Source organism: Colobus angolensis, unplaced genomic scaffold (genome assembly GCF_000951035.1).
Source record: "Colobus angolensis palliatus isolate OR3802 unplaced genomic scaffold, Cang.pa_1.0 Scaffold278, whole genome shotgun sequence".
Lineage (NCBI taxonomy): Eukaryota > Metazoa > Chordata > Mammalia > Primates > Cercopithecidae > Colobus > Colobus angolensis.
In genome coordinates, this window is record NW_012116021.1 from 1,367,519 (window position 1) to 1,394,341 (window position 26,823).

At 38.8% G+C, this 26,823-nt stretch overlaps 1 protein-coding gene across 3 annotated transcripts in view; it reads right to left on the bottom strand.

The window, feature by feature from the left end:
- The window catches only part of FANCI (Fanconi anemia, complementation group I), an 85,034-nt gene that overhangs the window by 29,195 nt on the left and 29,016 nt on the right, over positions 1-26,823 (bottom strand). For all 3 annotated transcript variants that reach the window (XM_011948315.1, XM_011948314.1, XM_011948313.1), the window contains exons 7-18: positions 26,529-26,570; positions 25,970-26,093; positions 25,425-25,510; positions 21,488-21,614; positions 16,587-16,679; positions 15,782-15,918; positions 12,877-13,057; positions 11,012-11,099; positions 8,493-8,623; positions 7,963-8,033; positions 5,598-5,712; positions 3,335-3,457 (exon numbers count right to left, since the gene is read on the bottom strand). In XM_011948315.1, the coding sequence (XP_011803705.1) occupies positions 3,335-3,457; positions 5,598-5,712; positions 7,963-8,033; positions 8,493-8,623; positions 11,012-11,099; positions 12,877-13,057; positions 15,782-15,918; positions 16,587-16,679; positions 21,488-21,614; positions 25,425-25,510; positions 25,970-26,093; positions 26,529-26,570 (1,318 nt within the window). The remainder of the gene's footprint in view (positions 1-3,334; positions 3,458-5,597; positions 5,713-7,962; positions 8,034-8,492; positions 8,624-11,011; positions 11,100-12,876; positions 13,058-15,781; positions 15,919-16,586; positions 16,680-21,487; positions 21,615-25,424; positions 25,511-25,969; positions 26,094-26,528; positions 26,571-26,823) is intronic.

The following is a 26,823-nucleotide window of genomic DNA, read 5'->3' on the forward strand; positions in this document are numbered from 1 at the left end:
AATATCATACTGAATGGGCAAAAACTGGAAAAATTCCCTTGGTAAACAGTTACTTACACTGATACAAAGCTCACCCTAAATCAGAGTGGCTTACCGTGCCTTAACTGTTTAAACAATGTGGTTTATACAGAATATGCGCATACCTGATTTTATTGCAATTTGCTTGATTGCACTTCGCAGATATTACTTTTACAAATTAAAGGTTTGTGGCAACCCTATGTCCAGCAAGTCTATCAGCACCATTTTCCCAAAAGCATGTGCTCACTTCATGTCTCTGTGTCACATTTTGGTAATTCTCACAATATTTCAAACTTTCTCATTATTATTGTATGTGTTATGGGGATCTATGATAAATGATCTTTGATAGTACTATTGCAATTGGTTTGAGGAGTCACAAATTGTGTCTATATAAGATAGTGAACTTAATTGATAAATGCTGTGTATGTTCTGACCGTTCCACTGACTGGGCCATCCTATCTCTCCACCTCTCCTCAGGCCTCCCTATTCCCTGTGACAAAACAATATTGAAATGAGATCAATTAATAACTCCTATAATGGCCCATAAGTATTCAAGTGAAAGGAAGAGTCGCACATCTTTCACTTTTAAATCAAAAGCTAGAAATGATCAAGTTTAGTAAGAAAGATCAAGCTGAGGCAGGTCAAAAGCTAGGCTTCTTGCACCAAAGAGCCAAGTTGTGAATGCAAAGAAAATGTTCTTAATGGAAATTTACAGTGCTACTCCAGTGAACACATGAATGATTAGAAAGCAAAACAGCCTTATTGCTGATGCGGAGAAAGGTTTAGTGGTCTGGATAAAAGACCAAGCCAACCACAACATTCCCTTAAGTCAAAGCCTAACCCAGAGCAAGGACTAAACTCCTCAATTCTATAAAGCCTGAAAGAGATGAGAAAGCTGCCAAAGAAAAGTTGAAGTGAGCAGAGGTTGGTTTATGAGGTTTAAGGAAAGAAGCCATCTCCATAACATAAAAGTGCAAGGGGCTGGGCACGGTGGCTCACACCTGTAATCCCAGCACTTTGGGAGGCCGAGGCGGGTGGATCACGTGGTCAAGAGATTGAGACCATCCTGGCCAACATGGTGAAACCCAGTATCTACTAAAAATACAAAAATTAGCTGGGCGTGGTGGCATGAGCTGTAGTCCCAGCTACTTGGGAGGCTGAGGCAGGAGAATCGCCTGAACCTGGGAGGTGGAGGTTGCAGTGAGCCGAGATTGCACCACTGCACTCCAGCCTTGCGACAGAGTAAGACTCAAAAAAAAAAGTGCAAGGTGAAGAAGCAAACGCTGATGGAGCAGGTGAGGCAAATTATCCAGAAGATATAGCTAACATAATTGATGGAGGTGGCTATATTAAACAGATTTTCAAAGTAGATGAAATAGCCTTATATTCCAAGAAGATTTTATCTGAGACTTTCCTAGCTAGGGAGGAGAAGTCAATGCCTGGCTTCAAAGGACAGGCTGTCTCGTTAGGGGTTAATGTAGCTGGTGAGTTTAAGTTGAAGTCAATGCTTATTTACTATTCCAAAAATCCTAGGGCCCTTAAGAATTATGCTACATCTATCCTGCCTGTGCTCTATAAGTGGAAAAACAAAGCCTGCATGATAACACATCTGTTTATAGCATGGTTTACTGAATATTTTAAGCCTAGTGTTGAGACCTACTGCTCAGAAAAAAAAAAAAATTCCTCTCAAAATATTATTGCTCATTGATAGTGTGCCTAGGCACCTAAGAGCACTGATGGAAATGTACAGAAAGATGAATGCTGTTTTCATATATGCTACCACAATATCCTCTGGGTAAGTTATATGCTACTCACAAGTTAGTAGTTGTATTTCTCTTAGCTGTACTATCATAATAACGAGTGATTTAATCAGACATTCAGTAAACTGTTGAAAACCCAGTGCAAAAAGAAGTTGCTTTTATAAAAACTAAGTTAGGCTGGGCATGGTGGCTCATGCCTGTAATCCCAACACTTTGAGATGCCAAGACAGGTGGATCACTTGAGGCCAGGAGTACAAGACCAGCCTGGTCAACATGGTGAAATCCCATCTCTACTAAAAACACAAAAATCAGCTGGGCATGGTGGCACACACCTGTAATCCTAGGTACTGGGGAGGCTGAGAAGCAGGAGAATTACCTGAACCCAGGAGATGGAGGATGGAGGTTGCAGTGAGCCGAGAATTGTGTCACTGCACTCCAGCCTGGGTGACAGAGCAAGACTCTGTCTCAAAGAAAAAAAAAACTAAGTTAAATGTTTGGAAAGTCAGTCTCTCAAACCAATTTCTGATAAATTAGGGGTAAGACAATTGTGAAAAGAGAAAAAACTGAAGCTATCTAAAAGATTTTTGTACTAAACCGTCTGAAGTAGCTTAAAGTTTTTATACCACTTTAGGTAAACACAAATTTGAAACCATAGGCAATAAATTAAGGGTATGGGTTTGTATGAGAGACAGGAAGTAAACTTGTACTCAATAACAAAACAAACAAAGGACTTGGTCTTAAGACTGGCAAATTTATAGTACATTTAAATATTTCAAATTAAAATAAAATATTTAAGGTCTATCCACTGTGTTTTATGATTCCTCACCTTAAAAATCTTAATTTTTTTTTTTTTTAGAGACAGAGTCTCGCTGTGTTGCCCAGGCTGGAGTGCAGTGGTGCGATCTCGGCTCACTGTAAGCTCCACCTCCTGGGTTCACGCCATTCTCCTGCATCAGCCTCCCAAGTAGCTGGGACTACAGGCGCCACCACCACGCCCAGCTAATTTTTTGTATTTTTAGTAGAGACAGGGTTTCACCATCTTAGCCTGGATGGTCTCTATCTCCTGATCTCACGATCCACCTGCCTCGGCCTCCCAAAGTGCTGGGATTACAGGCGTGAGCCACTGCGCCCGGCCAAAAAAAATTTTTTTTAGAGACAAGGTCTCACTCTGTTGCCTGGGTTGGAGTGCAGTGGTGTGATCATAGCTCACTGCAACCTCAAACTGCTGGGATCCTCCTGCCTCAGCTTCCTGAGGAGCTGGGACCACAGGCGCATGTCACCACACCCAGCTAATGTTTTTTATTTTCTTATTTTTTGTAAAGACAGAGTCTTGCTTGATCCTCCTGCCTTGGACTCACAAGGTGTTGGGATTACAAGTGTGAGCCACTGTGCCCTGCCTTAAACAACTTTTTAACTAAACATCACTAGCTACTGGTGCTGACTACATCAAATAAGAGCATATCTACTGTACTTTTATAATGAGGAAAAAAAATTACTAAAATAAAAAGAATTATTAGTTGGGGGTTTGCTACATTCCTTCCATTCTACTGACTTACCTCATAAAGCATAAGTCGAACATCAGCTTGCTGGCTTAAGCATCTCCTCAAACTATCCATGATCTCAAGGCAAAAAGTTTCATTGGCAACAGAATTATAATGACTGTGAACATCCACATGAACCTGAAAGGAAGACAGGCCAATTCATGTCTATCTTACCAAAGCAGTTTCCAATAAGGAGCTAAATAAGCCTATGTTCTTGGTCAAAAAAACTTAGCTTTCTCCACATGCCAAACCCCAGGGGTGAGACATACAGTATAATCATTACCATGCAGTAATAAGTGTTACTCTTATTCTGGTTTGGAATAAGAGAATTTTTAAGCATTTTAATAAAACTAATTGTTCCCATTCCTTAAGGTTTCCTTGACAATATCAATTGCTTAGGAAGGCACACTGCTTATTTCAAGCCACTAGAATCCAGTAGTAATAATATACATAATTTTATTTAAAAGGTCTAAGACTTCTTCAATAGCTAGAAGAATCTCACTCTTCCACAAATTCTAGAAAGGTTTAGAGGAAGACAGTCTTTTTTTTAGAAATGGACATGACAAAGAATTGACATCCTGTGTGTAAATTATATAATAAAATCAGCAATTATACACCAAGAATTCCTAATCCTTACTCCAGGTATCACAGTAATCCTGAAGCCAAATCCTTCTTCCACCCTTTCTTGGTTATATAACCTTGGGTGAGTTATTTAACCTGGCTCAGCCTCAGTTTACCTATCCTTAGAACGGGGAAAATAACACACAAATGATACCTAGTGTTCCTAATATTTAATCTATGCTATAAGCTATAGACAAAGCTTTATATAGTTATATCAAAGCAATAAACTGAGGATTCCTAGTCAAACTGTTATATATAAATATGTCTCCTATTTATAAATCTTATAGTACATCATTTAAATTATGAAGACAATTTTATTGCTCCAAAGCCTACATTACCAGATTATAAAAAGTTTCGTTTTCTCAGATTACAAGGTGTAATATATATGCACGTGCAAAGTAAATAAATTGACATAAGAAAATAGGGATAATAATAGTATCTAGCCTCAGAGGACTGCTGTGAAGATTAAATGAGATAATAAATGTAAAGCACTTTAGCACAATATCTAGCACAGTGCTATCCAAAAGAAATATAATATGGGCCGGGTGCAGTGGCTCACGCCTGTAATACCAGCACTCTGGGAGGCTGAAGTGGGCAGATCACAAGTTTAGGAGATTGAGACCATCCTGGCTAACATGGTAAAACCCTGTCTCTACTAAAAATACAAAAAATTAGCCGGGTGTGGTGGCGAGCACCTGTAGTCCCAGCTACTTGGGAGGCTATGGTAGGAGAATGGCATGAACCTGGGAGGCGGAGCTTGCAATAAGCTGAGATTGTGCCACAGCACTCCAGCCTGGGTGACAGAGCGAGATTCCGTCTCAAAAAAAAAAAAAAAGAGAAAGAAATATAATATGAACCACAAATGCAAGCCATATATGTAATTTTATATTTTCCAGTAGCCACGTTAAAAAAGAGAAAGAGGTAAAGTCAATTTTAATATTTTCTGTAACCCTACACATACAAAATTCTCTCTGAAGATGTAATCAATATTAAACATTATTAGATTTTTATATTCTTTTATTTCAAAATCTGGTATGAAGGCTGGGCGCGGTGGCTCAAGCCTGTAATCCCAGCACTTTGGGAGGCCGAGATGGGCGGATCACGAGGTCAGGAGATCGAGACCATCCTGGATAACATGGTGAAACCCCGTCTCTACTGAAAAAATACAAAAAAACTAGCTGGGCGTGGCGGTGGGCGCCTGTAGCCCCAGCTACTCTGGAGGCTGAGGCAGAAGAATGGCGTAAACCCAGCAGGTGGAACTTGCAGTGAGCCGAGATCCGGCCACTGCACTCCAGCCTGGGTGACAGAGTGAGACTCCGTCTCAGAAAAAAAAAAAAAAATCTGTTATGAATTTTGCACGTATAGCACAACACAATGTGGACTAGTCACATTTCAATCAAATGTTCCATTTAGTAGCCACACTGAGGATAGTGGCTTCCATACTGGATAGCACAGTTTAGCATACAGTAAATCTGCCATTAATAAGTGTTAGCCAATATCATCATCATTATCATCACCATCATCATCATCATCATCAGACTCTTTCGTTCTAGGATCATTCTTACAACCGTAACAGGAATAAAAGAAAACAGCGTGCATTTCATCAATGCACATGAATGATACGCACACACTACAAGTTAACATAAATAATCCTTACCTGACTGAAACTAAGAGACTGACTGCATTGAGAGGATGACAGGCTGCCTAAAACTTTGAAGTTCTTCAGGAGCAGCAAAAATCCAGCAACTGCAGATTTTCGGGCATCAAGCTGGCTAGCTCAGAAATAGAGAAGTTAACAAACCTATTTCACAGGAATATGCTTCTGGGTCAGAAAAATACAGCTAGTTGCATACAGAGAAGGCATATGTATACACAATGAAGCATAGAGCAAAACAAAGTGAATTTATGTACTCAAAATAAAGTATCAACTGTTCAAAGCAATTTATAGTACAGAAATTGAACTGACATTTTTCATTACTTAACTCATGATACTCCCTTCTATCCTGCTCTCAAGTCTGTGTGAGGAGTAAGAATAAGAGTGCCAAGAGACTGCAAAATTGGCTGGTTACTCAAATGTAGGAAATCGCTGATTTTAAGCCCCAGTACTCAGTAGGAGAAACAGAATGGGGAACCTCACAAGGACATACTTTCTTCCCCTCCAGATGGCTAGACACCCAAGAAGGAAAAATACTTTTGCCTGCAGCTAACCAATAGAAATTACTTAAAACCCTTCACCAAACCTTCCACTTAGGCATTGATAGCACCCATCAGATGGCCAAATTATTATTTACTGGACCAAGCCTTTTCAAAACTATCAAGCAGATAGTCAGGGCCTGTGAAGTGTGCCAAAGAAATAATCCCCTGCACTTCAGGCCATACATCTGAATCCCGGTACCTTTAACCTCCTTGTTAAGTTTGTCTCTTCCAGAATCGAAGGTGTAAAACTACAAATGATTCTTCAAATGGAGCCCAGATGCAGTCCATGACTAAGATCTATCGCGGACCCCTGGACCAGTCTGTTAGCCCATGCTCTGATGTTAATGACATCGAAGGCACCCTTCCCAAGGAAATCTCAACTGCACAACCCCTACTAGGCCCCAATTCAGCAGGAAGCAGTTAGAGTGGTCATCGGCCAACCTCCCCAACAGCACTTGGGTCTTCCTGTTGAGAGGACGGACTGAGAGACAGAACTAGCTGGATTTCCTAGGCCGACTAAGAATCCCTAAGCCTAGCTGGGAAGGTGACCACTTCCACCTTTAAATACAGGGCTTGCACCTTAGCTCATACCTGACCAATCGGATAGTAAAGAGAGCTCACTAAAATGCTAATTAGGCAAAAACAGGAGGTAAAGAAATAGCCAATCATCTATTGCCTGAGAGCACGGCAGGAGGGATGACGATTGGGATATAAACCCAGGCATTCAAGCCAGCAACAGCAACCCCCTTTGGGTCCCCTCCCTTTGTATGGGAGCTCTGTTTTCACTCTATTTCACACTATTAAATCTTGTAACTCCAGAACAAAAAAGAAAAGAAAAGAAATTGCTGATTTTGCTATGTTTGAAGGAGTGCTTCCCTTCATATGCTCTCTTTCATCATAGGATAATGTCATACTTGATGCCATGTAAACTCTCCATCCAGAAAATGTCACACTCATCTTCTGAGGCTCAATGACTAATACATGTTAAAGATGTTACAACATAGTATCTCAGTCTATTCGCCATGCCTTTGGGTGAGGAGTAACAAAAACTGTTAATTCTAGAACAAAGATAATAGCATATGGCTTAGTTGTTCCTTTGGACACCCATGAATATATCATAATATGGCCAATGTGATATTAATTGGGTATCTTATCTTCAAAGTAGCAAATGCATTTCACATATTACTGTCTTATATTTTTAGGAGATGGTATGATCATCTCTAGCTTATATACTAAGAAATAAAGGAAGAGATGTTAGGAGGGATTGGCTAAGCTACAAATAAAACTCATTCCCCTCAACAATTAATTTGATCTTCTAGCCTCTAGATCATAATTCAGATGTTCACTAAAATGAGATTCTTAAGTATATTCTTCTTGACTAAGTTCCAAAGCAGTCCCCTTTGGAACTCCTGCCAGCTCAGGTTTCAGAGTATTTGGCACTAGAACATTATCCTGAAGATTATTCTAATGTAGCAGAGTAAAGTACTTGACATCACAAGCTCTGATATTAGAACTGACTTTGAATCCTTGCTCCACCACCAACTATTGTTTTAGGTTTGGAAAGTTACTCATCTTCTCTAAGCCTAAGTTTTCTTATATGTAAAATGGGAATTGCAATAATTCTTACTTCATAGGGTTGCTCTGAAGACTAAATGAAAAAAGCATACAAAGGACTTAGCAAAATGCCTTATTTGATGAAATTGCTCTGCAGGGCTAGGAATTCACATGATCACTGTGAACAGGTGGTACTAGGAGATGGCAGAGATAACTTTAGCCCCAACATTAGAGGGCAACATCTTCCTATGATAGAAAAAGATGCTACATACTTGGCAAACATTGCTTTCCGAAGAACAAGTATCAGGGAGTCTCTCATTGACATGCTGACTTTGAGAAGGGGCTGAAAAAGAATCAGTGGGTAAAGACAGAACAAGTTTGCTTATTAGCCTTAGCTCATTTCCAATACTGTTACCATGTGGCTTCTATAAGGAAGCTTACTTCTGTTTTATATATGCTTTAATGTTTATTACAGTTAACAAGGACAATAGTATACTTTGTAACACTATAATGAAACTGGTTGTGAATGCCTTTGTAAATCTATTGTACTCAATAATGTTCTAAGAGAGTTTTAATTATTTCATTAACTTGAAAATGAGTTGACAGAATAGTGCTATGGATAGTAAATAAACCCGGAAAACAGTCTTGCTCAATGCTCTTGCCCTTTTAATGCAAATTTTATATTTCAGACTAAAGTGGAATAGATTTCTTAGACATATATATTTATACAGAAATGCATCAGACTTCCACTAGACAGTTAAACCTCAGTTTTGGCAAGTTACTTGGGAATCTGAAGACTTACCTGCACTGCCTTAAGTAGCCTTTGTACAGTCTGAAGGGGGAGAAAGGACAAATAGTCAAAAGCTTCTGTGACTTTAGAAGAACAACTTTGAAGAACTAAGGGTGCATACATGACGATATTTGAAAGCAGGTCTGAAAAACAGAATCTATAATCAGTTGCCTCAAATAACTACAGATGTTTGAAATAAAAGAAAAATAACGAGAAAGAAATGTAAGTCTTTTGCTTCCTTTCTCAAATAAGTCAAGTATACTGCAATACAAATTTCTACTGATGCTATATATGCTTTTTCTCCAATGTAACCAGGATAATTTTAGCTTTTTTCTGTGATAAGTTTCAATTTCTCTAAAAATTAAACTGCCTAAAAGAAAGGAAGAAACCGATTACACTCCTAGACATAAGTAGTAGCACACATCTTCATACTTCTAAGCTAAAATAAATCAATAAATATTTCTGAATTTTTAGGATGTGCAAGCATAATATGGTCCTATTAGGAACATAAAAGTATAAAACATAGTCTTTCTTCAAAAATTTTAATAATTTAGTTGGAAGTAAAAAAAAAATTTTTTTTTTAAGAATTAAAGAGGTAAATCACAGAGCAATATCAAATATCTAATAATTCCAAACATAGTTTATTGCCTACTAAATGGTAAAAGGAGAGTTTAAATAGGAGTTTAAAGGAAGAAGAGATTAGGAAAGCAATGAGAAGGAACTTAAACTAGGTTCTAAAAGACGGGGAACATTTAAATGCACAAAGAACCAGAAAGGCCTACATATATAAAGGGAAAAGTATGGTAAAGGTCTGAGAAAGGTAAGCATAAGACATATTCAGAAGATGGTAGGGAAATCAATGATGCTGGGGTGAAGAATCCAGGAAAGTAAATAACTGACTTTAACATTGGAAAGGTAGGTTGGGATCAACTTGTCAAGGACTTTCAGTGCCAGGATAAAGAGCTGATGATTTGGCCAGGTGCGGTGGCTCACGCCTGTAATCCCAGCACTTTGGAAGGTCGAGGCAGGTGGATCATGAGGTCAAGAGATTGAGACCATCCTGGCCAACATCACGGTGAAACACCATCTCTACTAAAAATACAAAAATTATCTCGGTGTGGTGGCTCGTGCTTGTAGTCCCAGCTACTTGCAAGGCTGAAGCAGGAGAACTGCTTGAACCTGGGAGGCGAAGGTTGCAGTGAGCTGAGATCATACCACTGCACTCCAGCCTGGGTGACAGAGTGAGACTCCATCTCAAAAAAACAAACAAACAAAAAGAGCTGACAATTTATTAAAGAACATATTGATGATTTTGTAGTCATAAAGTGGTATTTTAGGAATACTAACCTGTGGTAATATGCAGGTTAAATTGCTGAAGGGAGAAGAAAAAGCCAGGAAACCAGTTAGAAAGCTGTGGTAGTAGTCTAAATTCAAGGTTGTAAGAATGGGAACTAGACAGTGGATGTGAGGTTGGGGGAAGGAGGGAATAAAAATATAGAAAAAAATAACAGTATGAGGCAGAAAAATAACAGAACTTTGGTACCAAGTGTGTTTGAGAAAATAAAAGGTAATTCCAGCCTCCAGGACCTGGAGAGCCATGCTTTAAATAATGGAAATAGGAGCAATGGAAAGGAAAATTTGTTTGAAGGGAACTGTATTATATTTGAGGTAAAAGAAAAACTGGTCACAGGCAGGAAAAGAAGCAAACTCTTACAGTAATCAGAGAACTTACCTAAAAAAGTTTCAGGGGAGTTATAAACAGTGATGAATGACATAGAGAAATTTTTAAAATTGGTGATTAAGACCAGTCAATTTAGACATTAGGAGTTACGTATTAAAAATAGCAAATTCAGGCTGGGCATGGTGGCTCAAGTCTGTAATCCCAGCACTTTGGGAAGCTAAGATGGGTGGATCACCTGAAGTCAGGAGTTCGAGACCAGCCTGGCCAGCATGGCGAAACCCTGCCTCTATTAATAACACAAAAATTATCTGGGCGTGGTAGCATGCGCCTACAATTCCAGCTACTGAGGAGGCTAAGACACAAGAATTGCTTGAACCCAGGAGGCAGAGGTTGCAGTGAGCTGAGATTGTGCCACTGCACTCCAGCCTGGGCAACAGAGTGAAACTATATCTAAAAAAAAAAAAAGCAAAAAAAAAAAAAAAAACAGCAAATTCAGAGGTTACCAGAGACAAACACTGTGCAGTCCAAATGTCAAGGCTAAAAGGACTAGGAAGTCAATGAGTGGCAGCAGAAGGACAGCATTCATTTGAGAGGTATTAATAATAAGAGAAAATGTTGAGGCAAAATGGAAGTTTTACTTATTGGTTAATTGTTGCTTTCCTTACTGACAACTACAGCCTTTTTGACAATTGACAATCGCAGACAACATAAATGGATTTGCTTTATTGGCATCCTATCAAAGATACTGCATTTAAATGCTCATTAAATTTTTTTTCCCAGGACCAAATGATTATGACATTTAAATGAAAATATTTCTAAAAACTTTATTCATCCTTTCAAAGTTTAATACCTAAGAAATGACTGATGGGAGAAGATGCTCTGGTAACAACCCTGTTGAGGACCTGCTCCAGAATTTCTTGTCTGATCATCTCACGGATCTAAAAAGAACAGAATAAATAAAATATTCCTGGGTGACCTTCAGCTTTTAAGTATATCAATGCATGTCAGGCAGGATGAAGAACAGTTTGGATATGGGTAAAACTCAAAAACTCAGAATATAATGTGAATCACCTGGAAAGACAGAATCATTCAACTTTCCCCTTGTTCTGTGCTTCGATGATTCATTAGTAGGGTAAATACCATGTTTATTAGCCTAAAAGTACAGATCACATTAAACTATTGCTAATATAAGGTTCAGCATCAAAGAGGACAAATTCTACTTAGGTATCCATTACCTGACAATATCCATATTCCTGACAGTACACATAACTTTTATTCTAAAAATTAAAATGTAAAAGCCCATGAAAATTTCTAGAAACTTAAAAGATCTTCCCTAACCCCTGTCTCAGTTTCTAGAAGCACAGCAGTTGCTATTAAAAAGACCCATTCTGAATTTTCACTTAAATTTTAGTTAAAATTCTTACTTGAACTTAATTATTTTATGAATTAACAGACTAATTTCGTTCAGACCTCAGACTGTTAGTGACTTAGTAGCAATTTATAAAGATGATTTGATAAAGCTGACATCTATGTGAAATCAAATGGAGCCTCTTTAGTTTTGAAAAATAATCATTTAAATACAAAAACATACTCTAAGATAATGTCTTTAACAATATCACTGTAAAGCAGGGCAATTTATATTACATCATCAAATACACTTACAACTCTCAAGAACTATTCTGACATTTACTTCACAGTTCTGGATTAGAACACTAGATTCACATTTAGATCAGCCTCCCAAATAACATTTTCAGCAGACACTCTTGGTGTGTAGCTACACTAAACAACTGAACATCAAGAAGACTTGGAGGAATTACTAGCAAAGTTGTTTAACCTCAGATATGATCTAGCGTTTTTTTATTCAAAAGAAAATACACTTTTGAAAACTGTTTTGGAAATTAAGATTGTCAGTGATAATTTGGTAATAATGTCAAAAAAATGTAAATTTCCCATTTTGGGTTCTTCAGAAACAATGAACCAATAAGTATGACTTTTTTTTTTTTTTCCTGAGATAGGGTCTCACTTTGTTACCCAGGCTGGAGCGCAGTGGTGCAAACACAGCTCACCGTAGCCTTGACTTCCTGGGCTCAAGCGATCCACCTCAGTCACCCAAGTAGCAGGTGCGCACCACCATGCCTGGCTAATTTTTATATCTTTTGTAGAGATATTGTTTCACCACATTGCCCAGGCTGGTCTCAAACTCCTGAGCTCAAGTTATTTGCCCACCTCAGCCTCCCAAAGTGTTGGGGTTATAGGCTTGAGTCACCATGCCCAACCAAGCATGATTCTTTTTTTGTTTTATTTTCAGTAAAAATTCTTAGAGCATGATTCTTTAAGCTTGATGCTCTACAGTGACCTAAAAAAATTTCTTCTGTGTAAAAGGAACAGCATTAAAACAAAATAAAACAAAAACTAGAAACGGTTTACTGCTGGAAGAAGGAAAAGTCATGAAAAAGCTATCTTATATTCAAACTTCTAGGTCAGAAGCAATTGGATTATGTGGAATAAATGAAAAACTTACATAAAAGAATAAGAAAGTTAAGTATTCCATCAAACTGGATCTATAATGTTTCAATATTATCCTAATCTCTGTCATATATCCTCTGTCAAACTAATACTCAAATTTCCTTGTCCAGCAAACTCCCAGGCAAATGTCAAGCCCTACTTGGATTATTTAAACAAAATTAGGGAGTAGTTGCCAAAATAGTGTCTCACCTTAAAAGTTTCCAACAGGATATTAGCTCCGAGCTTACATGCATGCTGGTTTGGCATTCTAGAGAGACTTGGGCTGGTTTCAAAAGTTTTTCCATCAAGAACCTTCTTTGGCCCGTATGAATCCATCAAAATGAAACCAAGTTCAACGAGGCCCTGAGTAACATGGTCCCAACTATGAACGCTACAAGAAAACAAAGCTTAGTTAAAAAAGAAAAACGTAGTAAGATATCTTACCTTTGTACTCAATGCCCTGTTACACATTTCCCAAACTTGACCTGGATAATCAACGTACTCTGCATATAAACCTTTTCTATACACACATCATCTGACAGAATTCTGCATTCCTAAATGTACCATAATGGGAATAGCAGGCAAGTGGTCTCCAATGACAGACAGAGTACTGGGAAAATCCAGAAGCTAGAGAATATTCAAAAACATACACAAGAAACTGGAATATTTCAATATGATGACAATTAAAGATTCCCATTCAAGATTTCATGATGAGAAGTTCATTGCTGCCTCTTCTATTACCCTACAGCACTGACAACGCGTATGTAGAGGCTTACAAATTAGCTCCTCTCCATAGACAGAGATTCTGTAAGAGAGAGGTCATGGTATAGTCATATTTTTACCTACATTGCTTAACACAAGGGTGGCATATAAAAGACACTCAGTAGATATTTATAGTATAAATGGATGAATGATCTGGTGTCAACAGCATGAGCTAAAACTACAAATAATCTTTTGTAAAGGAGTAGAATCACTGGTGGTTTTATACCACTTAATGTTATACCCCACAGTGGAAATAATGTGCATATAACCTTTAACCATTATATCTACCTGTTAAATTGCAACAAATTATAATGCAGCACTACAGAATGAAGTAGATAGTTATGTTAGATAAATTATAACATTTTAACAGAGTTAACAATATTCATACTCTGAAGAGCCAAAAATTCAATTACGTAAAATGGAGAATGCATTATTTAAAGGTTCATTAACTGACTGGGGCAAGCATGTGTAACTAACCAGCCAGTTATTTTACAGGATCTAATAAGGCTATCCAAATCTCTCCCAGCTGAGGTTTGGTCCCACCTGCTGACAAGTACCCTCTCCAGGCTAATTATACATGGAGATGCTTTCAAGTCCTATGATGGCTGAGACTTTCAGAAGACGGGCAGCTTTCCAGGAATTTCCTAGTTAGTGAGTACCTGTTTCTTTAGCCCCATTTGAAGAGATTGGGTTGGGAGAATACTGGAGACACAACTATAAGCCTCAGGAAAAAGAATAATCAGATACAAAGATTAAAAAGCTTTAAGGCGGCCAAGCGTGGTAGCTCACGCCTGTAATCCCAGCACTTTGGGAGGCCGAGGTGGGTGGATCACGAGGTCAGGAGATCAAGACCATCCTGGCTAACACGGTGAAACCCCGTCTCTACTAAAAATGCAAAAAATTAGCTGGGCGTGGTGGCGGGCGCCTGTAGTCCCAGCTAATCGGGAGGCTGAGGCAGGAGAATAGCGTGAACCCGGGAGGTGGAGCTTGCAGTGAGCCAAGATCACGCCACTGCACTCCAGCCTGGGCGACTGAGCAAGACTCCGCCTCCAAAAAAAAAAAAGCTTTAAGGCCTATCAATGGGTAAAACACTCAAACAATAAACTCTAATTTCAAATTTGCCCTACTGCAAAGCTCATATAAATTCAATCTATTAATAAACAAGAATTCCGGGCCTAGAAGAGACCTACCATAAATCATGCTTAAATTATGAAACTTTAAAATATATTTAATGCATAATGAAAGCATGACATAGTAAAGACTGTTAGAACAGCTAATGCATATCCTGAAATTAAAATAAAAATCAGGATAGTTACTGATGTTTTCCATGTGGTTTTAAATGAATTTGTCTAAACTGGCTAATCAATAATTCAATTCCAACCACAACCTCCAAATTTCAACAAAGTAAATAAAACTCTTAATGTTTTTTACTCACTTTAAAAAAAGGCCATTAGCCAGATGCAGTGGCATGCACCTATTGTCCCGGCTACTTGAGAGGCTGAGGCAGGAGGATCAGTTGAGCCCACAAAATCAAGTCCAGCCTGGGCAACATAGTGAAAAGTTCCTATGTCTCCAGGAAAAAAAAAAAAAAGAAAGGCCAAGCCAGGCACAGGGGTACATGCCTATAGTCCCAGCTACTGAGGTGGGAGGATCAGTTGAGGCCAGGAGTTCGAGACTTTACTGTGCTATAATAGAACCTGTGAATAGCCATTGCCCTCCAGCCTAGGGAACATAGTGAGACTCTGTTTCCTTTAAAAAAGAAAAGAAAGGGCCCAGACTGGTGGCTCAAGCCTGTAATCCTAGCACTTTGGGAGGCCAAGGCAGGTGGATCACTTGAGCTCAGGAGTTCAAGACCAGCCTGGGCAACGTGGCGAAACTCTGTCTCTACAAAACACACAAAAATTACTTGGGCATGGTGGAGCATGCCTGTAATCCCAGGTACTCGAGAGGCTGAGGTGGGAGGATTGCTCGAGCCTGGGAGGTCAAGGGTGCAATAAGCCAAGATTGTGGCACTACACTCCAGCCTGGGCAACAGAATGAGACTGTTTCAAAAAAAAATGGAAAGAAAGCAAAGGAAAACAGAGAACTGTAGTATCATGAAATAAACAATAGCACCTAATTCAGTTTTGTATGCTTGCTGTCAAGGTGGCCAAGAAACCAGCTCCTGAGATTCAAGGATATTTCCATAGGGAAAAAGTATGCTCTACCAGTTTTAAGAAATTGAACCGTGATGTGTGAAGTCAACAGCTGTAAGTCATCAGTTTCCCCTCATAGCCTGCAAGTATGATACCACATTGCATTTTCTAACATTAAACACCTTATAAACTGTTTGAGATATGGTTCACCAACTTACCTATTCTTTACCACTTCCAAGATCATGGCTGAAACATAAGACCTATGAGGAACTAGATTCTGAAGAAATTTTGAGCCTTGGAGGAGTTGAAGATCCTTAAAGTTCTTTACAACCGAAGTCTTTAAAAGATCAAGCACCTTGGGTATAGTTAATAAAAATAAATGAAAAAAATAAATAAAAGATCAAGCGCTTAATAGAATAAGAAAATAAAGCAAATATTATAGCTCATGCTATAAATCTTAACCCTATAACTGTTCCTATGAGCTGCCATTCACTATATCCCTATGACAACTATTTTAACTAGATGAAGATGTTACAAAAATTATGACGTTCAGTGGGAACTTTAAGGAGTTGAAGACAAGCCTTCCTTAAGCAAAAAGGGGAAAAAAAGGCTAAAAGTCAGTATAAATATTACCCACAACCTGGAACACATATAAGAAAAAAAGGGTAAATTTCATCCTTGCAACTAACCTATTCTTGGAAAGCTACAACATAATAAAACTGCTGGTGAATATCCAGCTAAATTGTCCCTTCCTCCAACTTGGGCTGTGTGATATCCTTCCACTCTTATTCCCACCTCACCACCTAGCTTACCATACAATAGGAAATGGAGGAATAAACCAAAAACCTGTAGAAGTCTTCCATCAGTCCCCAGAGAACAGAGGGGACATACATGTCTTATAGCAGCTTTGCTGCTGGCAGGAAGAGGGTAAAATTGTTTAGGAAAGGATACAACAAAAACAGATTTCTGTGCTTTTTTTTTTACCAACTACAAAAGGAAACAAAATGGCATTAAAAAAAATACCTGGTCCTGAAATCTTTGTATTCTTGTTACAGAGAGAAGAAGAGCAATGCTGAAGGGACTTAAGTTATTTTTGGAATCTCCTTGCTGTCCTGCCTAGAAAAGAGCAACCAAAAGGAAGTCATTACTTACATTTTCTTTTTTTTTTTTTTTAAAGATAGGGTCTCACTCTGTTGCCTAGGCTGGAGTGCAGTGATGCAATCATAAACCACTGCAGCCTTGATTTCCCAGACTCAAGGGATCCTCCTGGCTTAGCCTCCCAAGTAGCTGGGACTACACCATGCCTGGCTAATTTTTTAATTTTTAATTTTTAAATTTTTTGGAGAGATGAAGTCTCACTGTGTTGCCCAGGTGAGTCTCAAACTCCTGGCCTCAAGTGATCCTCCCACCTTGGTCTTCCAAAGTGCTGGGATTACAGGTGTGAACCACCACACCTGGTCCCATTACATACATCTTAAAAGTATAACAGCCTATTTAACAATAAGTCCCTTGGCTGGGTGTCGTGGCTCACACTTGTAATCCCAGCACTTTGGGAAACTGAGGCAGGTGGATCATTTGAGGTCAGGAGTTCAAGACCAGTCTGGCCAACATAGTGAGACCCTGTCTCGTAAAGTACAAAAATTAGCTGGGAGTGGTGGCGCATGCCTATAATCCCAGCTACTCAGGAGGTTGAGGCAGGAGAATCACCTGAATCTGGGAGGCGAAGGTTGCAGTGAGCTGAGATTGCGCCACTGCACCCCCTACCAAAAAAAAAAGTCTCTATGACTCAAAGGACATAAAAAAAATTTTAATAGTAATAAAAAATAAAAATAGGTTCTTGAATGGATCAGAAATCCAAATGTAAGAGCAAAAATTATAATACTTTTAGAAGAAAACATATAGAAAAATTTCAAGACCTTGGATTAGGTAAAGATTTCTTAGATACAATACCAAAAGCATAATTTGTACAAGAAAAAATTGATAAACTGGACCTCAACAAAATTTAAAACTTTTGTACTTCAAAAGATACCATTAAGAAAATAAAAAGACAAGTCACAGACTGAGAAAAAATATTTGCTAATTATATACCTGAGAAGGAACTTGTCACCATTCATAACAAAGTTATTGAAAAAATAAAAAAGAACTTGTCAGTAGAATATACAAAGAATTTTAATTAAGAAGACAAACAACACACTCAAAAAATGGGCAAAAGATTTGAATAGACATTTCACCAAAGAAGGTTTTAGAACAGTTAATGAGCACATGCAAAGAGGCTCAATTATCATCAGTCATTAAGAAAATGCAGTTAAACCTCAATGAGGTACTGTTTCACATCCATTAGAATGGATATAATAAAAAAGACAGACAACAAATGTTGGCCAAGAGACAGAGAAATAGGAACCCTCACACAGTGATAGTGGGAATGTAAAATGATACTGTTTTGGAAAGCAGGCAGTTTCTTAAAAATATAAACATAAATTTCTTATACAAGCCAGCAGTTCTACTCCTGGGTATATGAACAAAACAAATAAAACATATGTCCACACAAAGACTTACATGTGAATGTTAGTGGCAGCATTATTTGTAGTAGCCAAACAGTAGAAAAAATTCAAATATCCACCAGCGGGAGACTGCTAAATAAAACTCACATATATCCACACAATGGAATACTATTCTACAATAGAAAGAAATGAGCCTGATATGGTAGCTCACACCTGTAATCCCAGCTAGTTGGGAGGCTAAGGCAGGAGGATCACTTGAGGCCAGGAGTTCACAGCAAGACCTCCGTCTCTTAAAAAAATTTTTTTTAAATTAGCCAGGCATGGTGGTGTGCGCCTGTGGTCCTAGCTAGTCAGAAGTCTACAGTGGGAGGATCACTTGAGGCCAGGAGTTTGAGGGTGCAGTGAGCCATGATCACGGATATTGCACTCCACCCTAGGTGACAGAGTGAGACCATGTCTCTTAAAACAAACAAAACAGTAAAAAGAAATGAAATACTGACATACACTACAACACAGGTGAACCCTGAAAACATTACACTTCATGAAAGAAGACATACACAAAAGACCACATATCATACAATTTCATTTATACAAAATATCTAGGAAAGGTAAATCTATAGAGACAGAAAGTAGATAGTGGTTACCTGGGGCTGGGAGTGCTAATGCAGATTAAATGGGCATAAAAGATCTTACAGGGTGATAAAAATGTTCTAAAATTGGATTATAGTGACAGTTACAAACTAGGTAAACTTATGAAAAACATCACTGGATTGCATGCTTAGAATAAAAGCATTTATGCTATGTAAATTGTGCCTCAAAAAGTTTAAAAAATACATTTTCAAGGCCTAGAAAAGATGATACCAATAAAACAAAAAATATACAAAATAAAACATCAATCAAACAGAAAACAAAAACAAAACAACAAAGTGGATCAAAATACATAAAGCTGGTGAAATGGCCAGTAATATAGTTACTACGAACCTAAATTTAAAAAAGAGTGAACAGATACAGAGAAGATAAATTAAAGCCTACTTACAGATTATGGTCTTTAAATATCCTTTCCTACAAAAGGGACCCAGGGCTTTTTAGAGACATGGTTGGCATCAGGATGGGGCAAAGAAAGTACTATGGTGAGCCTTGGGCATATCATGCCACAGCTCAAAGACTAATGGGGTCACATCAAAAGAACACACAAGCTGACTTGAAGGATCCAACTGGCTAAATTTGGGTAATTTTATGCTCAAAACAAATAACGACAGTAATGAATAATGAGTACATTGAATTTAAAAAGGTTCATGAGTGCATAATGATATTCAAAACAATAGGGAAAGGAGAGGCTCTTTTTACAGAAGAATGCCAGCTAATAATGTAGAAAGAAAGACGCAATTAAAATTTTCTAATTAAAATCAGAATCCCTTGGGAACAGATTGTGAGGACAAAAAGAAAAAAATTATCAAATATAAAATTCAAATTCCTGGTATAATTACTGATTTAGGCCAAGAATCATCAATAGACAGGAAAACGAAAACCACTGTGTGAAATGTTGTTGGGAAAAGGATTTTCAATACTATCTCAAACTATGACCCTATGGATTCCTTTCTAATTACAAAGGGATACACATATACTTATAAATGAAGAAAATCGATGGTCATTTTCTTAAAAGCAAATGATTTAGCATCACAAATAGTAAGGTAGTTAATACTATGTTCCTCCTGATGTAATGCATAGAACAGTGGTTGGCTAACTACAAAAAGCCTGTTGGCCAAATCCAACCCACTACCTGTTTTTGTGCAATCCATGAGCTAAGACTGGTTTTTATGGTTTTAAATGGTTGAGGTGGGGGACAGGAATCAAAGGAAAGCCAGTGCAGTGGCTCACGCCTGTAGTCTCAGTACTTTGGGAGGACAAGGCAGGCAGGTCACTTGAGGCCAGGAGTTGAAGACCAGCCTGACCAACATGGCGAAACCCCACCTCTATTAAAAATACGAAAATTAGCCAGGCGTGGTGACATGCACTTGTAGTCCTAGCTACTTGGAAGGTTGAGGCATGAGAATCACTTGAACCTGGGAGGTGGAGGTCGCAGTGAGCCAAGATTGGGCCATGGCACTCCAGCTTGGGTGAGAGTGAGACTCTGTCCAAATAAAAAACAGAAAACGAAGAATAATATCCCACAATATAAAAATGGAATAAAATTCAAATTTCAGTGTCCATAAATAATGGGAAAACAGCCACACTCAGTACATTTTGTCTGTGGCTGCCTTCTTGCTGCAATGGTAAAGCTGAGTAGTTGTGACAGAACCTGCATGGCCTGCAAAGTGTAAAATATTAGTATCTGGCCCTTGCAAGAAAATGTACACAACATCACTTACGAAGTATTCAAGTCAAAAATGTTTAACTTGAACCCAATCATGAGGAAACAATCAGATAAATCCAAAAATGTGGGACATTACACAAGTGGGCTGATGCTTCAAAAAAATCAGTGTAAAACTAGAAAGACCAACCAAATGCAATGCATGAAGCCTGATGAGAGCCTGGAGCAGAGGAAAAAAAAAACACAGCTGTAAAAGACATTTTAGAGACAACTGTGAAAATGTGAATAGGGAACATAAATTAAATAATATTATGGAATTATTGTTAATTTTCTTAGACGTGATGATGGTATTGTGATAATATGTCCCTGTTCTTAGCAAGCTGAAATATTCAGGCATTGAGGTGTTAGGGTTTGGGTTTCTGCATCTTACTTTTAAATGTTCAGAAAAAGAATACGTATGAGAGAAAAAGTGAAGTAAATGTGGCAAAGCGTCTAATAATTGGTGAATCTAGGTGAAGGGAACATAGGTGCTCTTCATGCTATGTAGTGTTTTAACTTTTCTGAGTTAGAATTTTCAAACTAAAAAGTTGGAGGAACAAATATATCTGTACACTACTTTTCTTTAATATAGTTCAAAACACCTGAGTTTTATTTTACTACTTTACAAATACTTCATGATGAATGACTTAGCATCATACAACTCCATGATCTACTACTAGATGCAACATCCTAATTCATAAATGAGAAAGCAGAGGCCATAGGTGAAGGTCACATAAGATAGTGACACATAATCTACTTAGATTTTGAGTTTCCTGCTGAATAGTTCTTAGCTTTTTTCCTACTTTTTTGCATTAGAACATTTGAGGCTTTTTTAATAGACCTTTCTGGCTTGCTTAAGGATGTGGTATACTGCTAAAGTGAGGACTTTAAAAAAAAGGGAGTGTGGTAACGTATATTTTCCACTTTCAAAGTAAAAAAAAAAAAAAGACATCCTCCACACCCAGAGTCATTTTACAGTATTTGTTTCCTGTCATTAACTGACATAAAAGTAGCTTAAGTTCAAACACTTTCATTCAAAAGAGACGAAGATCACCTTACAAGTTTGGTGCTACCTTTAAGTGTTTCAGGAGTTCTCTGCCTAGTTCATAGTCCAATTTGATGGCAAACACAATGTGAAGAATAATGGTGCCTTCCACATGACGAAGTTCACCTGATGGCACAGTAACAACATCCAACAGCCTAAAAGATTCAACAGAAAGGTATGAGCTATAAGGCGCGGTGCCTCATGCTTGTAATCCCAGCACTTTGGGAGGCTGAGGCAGGCAGCTCACTTGATTCCAGGAGTTCAAGACTAGCCTCTACTAAAAGTTTAAAAAAATCAGCCCCATGTGGTGGCACGCCTGTAGTCCCAGCTACTTGGGAGGCTGAGGTGGGAGGATTGTTTCAGCCCGGAAGGTGGAGGTTGCAGTGAGCCAAGATTGCGCCACTGCACTCCAGCCAAGGCAACAACAAAAAAAAGGTATGAGCTATGGTTTTTGAGTGAGAGACAAGGGCAGGTGCTACGATGAACAAGTAGACCAACTCAATCTAAACTCATACAATCACTGAAGGCAGCTGTTTACTAGAAATTCTACTGCCCAGTTCTCTACTCCTGTCTGTCTGTTCTGTCTGTCTATCTACCTACTTACCTACCCATCCATCCATCCATCCATCCATCCATCCATCCATCTGAGACAGGGTCTTGCTCTGTCACTCAGGCTGGTGTGCAATGGCATGATCATAGCTCACTGTAGCCTCAACCTCCCAGGCTCAAACGATCTTCCCACCTCAGCCTCCTGAGTAGCTGGGACTACAGGCATGGGCCGCTATGCCCAACTAATATTTCTATTTTTTGGTAGAGATGGAGTTTCACTATATTGCCCAGCTGGTCTCAAACTCCTGGGCTCAAGTGATTCTCATGCCTCAGCCTCACAAAACGTTGGGATCACAGGCATGATTTACTGTGCCCAGACTCCACTTCTTTTTACAAGATTCCATAAAATAAATGTCTATAGTCATAATTTCTTCTTTTTTATCTCACAATCTCTACCCAGTACAATCCAATTCAATCAGGTTTCTATCCTCTTTCTACCCTCACCCCCGCAATAACATTAGATTACTTTTTCAAGGGTCACAAATGACTTCCAAGTTGCCAAAAACAATAAAGTCCCATCTTAATTAACATCTCAGATCTGACACAATTAACCACTTCTTTCTTGAAAAATTTTCTTCTCTTAGCTTCCAGGGCATCATCACTGGCCTCTCCTCAAACAAACATTTTTTTTTTTTTAGACAAGGATTCATTCCCATTGCCCAGGCTGGAATGCAAAGGTGCAATCTCAGCTCACTGCAACCTCCGTATCCTAAGCTCAAGTGATTCTCCTGCTTCAACCTCCCAAGTAGTTGGTACTACAGGCATGCGCCACTGCACCTGGCTATTTTTGTACTTTTTGTAGAGATGGGGTTTTACCATGTCATCCCGGCTGGTCTTGAACTCCTGAGCTCAAGCAATCTGCCTGCCTCAGCCTCCCAAAGTACTTGACCTTGAAATGGTGGAATGCCTCTGAACTCAGTCTTACGTTTCTTTTTATTCATGCTTTCCCTTGATAATCCCATCCAGTCTCTTGGCTTTAGTCCCTTCCAGTCTTATCCCAAGTTCCACCCTCTCCCTACTACTCCAGAGTACCTGGTTAATATCTCCTTATGTGACCCTAATATATTAGTGTGGTCAAAAGTGAGCTAATTAAAAAAAAAAAATGAGCTAATTATTTTCTCCAAAATCTAATTCTTTGTCAGCTTATTCTAATTTAGTATCTAAGACCACCTTCTCTGCTGGGTGTGGCAGCTTGCTCCTGTAATTCCAGCACTTTGGGAGGCTGAGGCAGGAGATTGCCTGAGGCTAGGAGTTCAAGACCAGCCTGGGCAACATAGTGAAACCCTGTCTCTAGAAAAAATTTTTAAAATTAGCCGGGTTTGGGCCGGGTGCAGTGGCTCATGCCCGTAATCCCAGCAGTTTGGGAGGCCAAGGCAGGCGGATCACTTGACGTCAGGAGTTCGAGACCAGCCTGGCCAATATAGTGAAAGCCCGTCTACTAAAAATACAAAAAGCAGCCAGGCATGGTGGTGCACACCTGTAATCCCAGCTAGTAGGGAGGCTGAGGCAGGAGGATCGCTTGAACTGGGAGGCAGAGTTTGCAGTGACCTGAGATCGTGCCACTGCACTCCAGCCTGGGCAACACAGTGAGACTTCATCTCAAAAAAAAAAAAAAAAAATTAGCCATAGTGGTGGGTGCCTGAAATCCCAGACACTTGGGAGGGTGAGGCAGGAGAATCACTTAAACTTGGAAAGCAGAGGTTGCAGGGAGTTGAGATCACGCCACTGTACTCCAGCCTGGGTGACAGAGACTCCATCTCAAAAAAAAAAAAAGAAAAAAAAAGAAAAAAATTAACCAGGCTTGGTGTCACATGCCTATACCCCCAGCTACTTGGGAAGCTGAGGCTGGAGGGTCACTTGAGCCCAGGAATTAGAGACTACAGTGAGCTATAATGGTGCTACTGCACTCCAACCCGGACAATAGAACAAGACACTCTTAAAAAAAAAAAAAAAGAAAAAAAGGAAAAATAAACCACCTCTAATTGCTCAAGCCAAACTAACTAAATTCTCTGTCTCTCCATTTCCATATCCATAAAATAGAGGTAAAATAGGGTTGTGAGGTTTAAAGTGCTTGGAATAGCACCTGGCACAGAATGAATACTCTACAAATGTTTGCTTAAAAAACAAAAATCTGGCTGGGCACGGTGGCTCACGCCTGTAATCCCAGCACTTTGGGAGGCCGAGGTGGGTGGATCACCCGAGGTCAGGAGTTCAAGACCAGCCTGGCCAATTTGGTGAAACCCCGTCTCTACTAAAAATACAAAAAATTAGCTGGGCATGGTGGCAAGTGCCTGCAATCTCAGCTACTCAGGAGGTTGAGGGAGCAGAATCGTTTGAACCCAAGAGGTGGAGGTTGCAGTGAGCCGAGATCGTGACACTGCACTCCAGTCTGGGCAACAGAACGACACTCCACATCAAAAAAAAAAAAAAAAAAAGAAAGAAAGAAAAAACAAAAATCCTTGCCCAGGCACAAAGGCTCATGTCTGTAATCCCAGCACTCTGAGAGACTGAGGAGGGTGAATCACTTGAGGCCAGGAGTTTGAGACCACCCTGGCCAACATGGCAAACCCTGTCTCTACTAAAAATAAAAAAATTAGCTGGGCATAGTGGTGCGCACCTGTAATACCAGATACTTAGGAGGCTGAGGCAGGAGAATCGCTTAAACCTGGGAGGTGGAGGATGCAATGAATTGAGATCATGCCACTGCACTCCAGCATGGATGACACAGCGATACTCTGTCTCAAAAATAAATAAACAAAAACACCCAAAATCCTCTTTCTCAGACATGTCACACTGTTCTGCCTTTGTACTATTCCCCTACCTGAGAATGTTCTCTGATCTATATATTATGGATCTTATCATTCAGGCTTCAGTTAAAATAGTACATCTGAGAGAGGTTTTCCCTGACCCAATCTAAAGTAGCTATACTGTCAGTGTTAGATCATCCATTTGAATTATCTGCATAGCATTTTTCACTCTAATATTTTTCTTGTTATTTATTTTCTGTCCTCTTCTCACTAAAATTGAAGCTCTGCAAGAGCAGGGACGTTGTCTGACTGGTTCAACACGGTAGCCCCAAGACTAAACAGTTCCTGGCAGAGAGTTGACACTTAATAAATAGGTTTTAAATTTGCAGCTTATAGGACAATTATTGCTATTTTCCTGGAAAGGTGAAAATGAAAGAGCTGAAGAGATCATGTTATTCTCTTTATTACTGAGCAGCCAGGAGAAGATTAGAAAAGTTTTGTGCTGAGGTGAAGTTAGGCGGTAAAAGAGAAGAAAATGAAGTAGCTAAAATACACAATGAGAAGATGAATTTGTAAAAATGATCTTTATTTCTACACTATATTACTCACTCATCACCACTCTGTTCCTCATTGTGCTGCTTATCTAGTGCACTGAAGAAGGCTATGATTCCTTCCAAAACACTCTTTCTGCTTCCCTGAAAACAATACAAAATTTGTAAGGTCTCCCAGTTAACAGCAAAATAACCAAGTTGAATTCAAAGTACTTTTCAGCTTAAAGAATTCTCCAGTACAAATTTAAATAAATAATCTATGACTTAGACTCAAACTAAGAATGTATAGAACACTTTCATGTTGAAACAAGATTTGAAATACCTCTTACTATAAGAATATGGGGCCTATAGTCTACTGTTTCTGAGATCTTTATCCCTTTTACCACCACAAAGAAAATGTAGCAATAGAAGAGATAATGCATGTTTTCCTTGGATGAGAAGCATGATCTTTTTACCAGACCAAACCAAACCACTAAACATGAAATGAAAGCATCTATGTTCGGCTATGTTTGTTCTGCTATGTAAACCAAGGGTATGAATAAGTTGAATAGTCATAACTGGTCATACCACAAGAACTAAGGAGAAACAATTTTCCATTTGTACCTTGGAGGAGAGAACCAGAAGCTGATAGACCAAAGGTGGTATTTCTTGAAGATTCATCTTGGAGAACATGCTCAATGCTTTTTCCACCACAAATTCCACCTCTTCTGCAGTCAGAGGGACATCCCTGTGGATCAAAGATTCTAAAGGCTACAGACAGAGTCCAACTGCCTTGTTTTCAGAAATTCAATTCAGGGCTTTACAGTGGTTAAAATTCCATTAAACATACTTTAAGAAATAAAACTTGGGAGCAGAGAATTAAAGAGATAATAGATTATTACAACTGTCCCTTTTGATTTTTCTCTAATGAAGAACCTTTAAGGGAACCAATAACCTTACCTAAGCAAAGTCATCTTAGAAAAAAAATCATAAAGTTACATTTTAAATAAGTAAATAAAGCCAAAAAGGAGGCAGGAATGGGGAGGAAATTTGTAACAGAAAACATAACTACTAATATTCTTACAGTCAGGAAAGAGTGATGTTTACGTTTGCTATGGTTTAATTTCTAGCAAGTAAGTTCACAAAGCAGGATATACAAAGAAAAGGGAAAGATGATGCTTACTTGAACATGGAGGTGAGCTGGATTACATATTGCTGATCCCACCTGGTAGAAGAAAATGACAAAGAAAGTTTATTTCATTCCAACTTATTTAGATATAACTTTGTAAAATTAATGAGGACAAAAAAAAGGGCCAATTCAAGTTTGATTTTGCAATACTGAGAAACAAGATCAAATAAATACCATTTAAAACAATAAAATAGCGGTTGTTAACCTATCTGACTTGCAAAATCAAAATTCTGATGATACCCAATGTTGGTGAGATTGTGGAAAACAAACACTCTTCACATACTGTTTT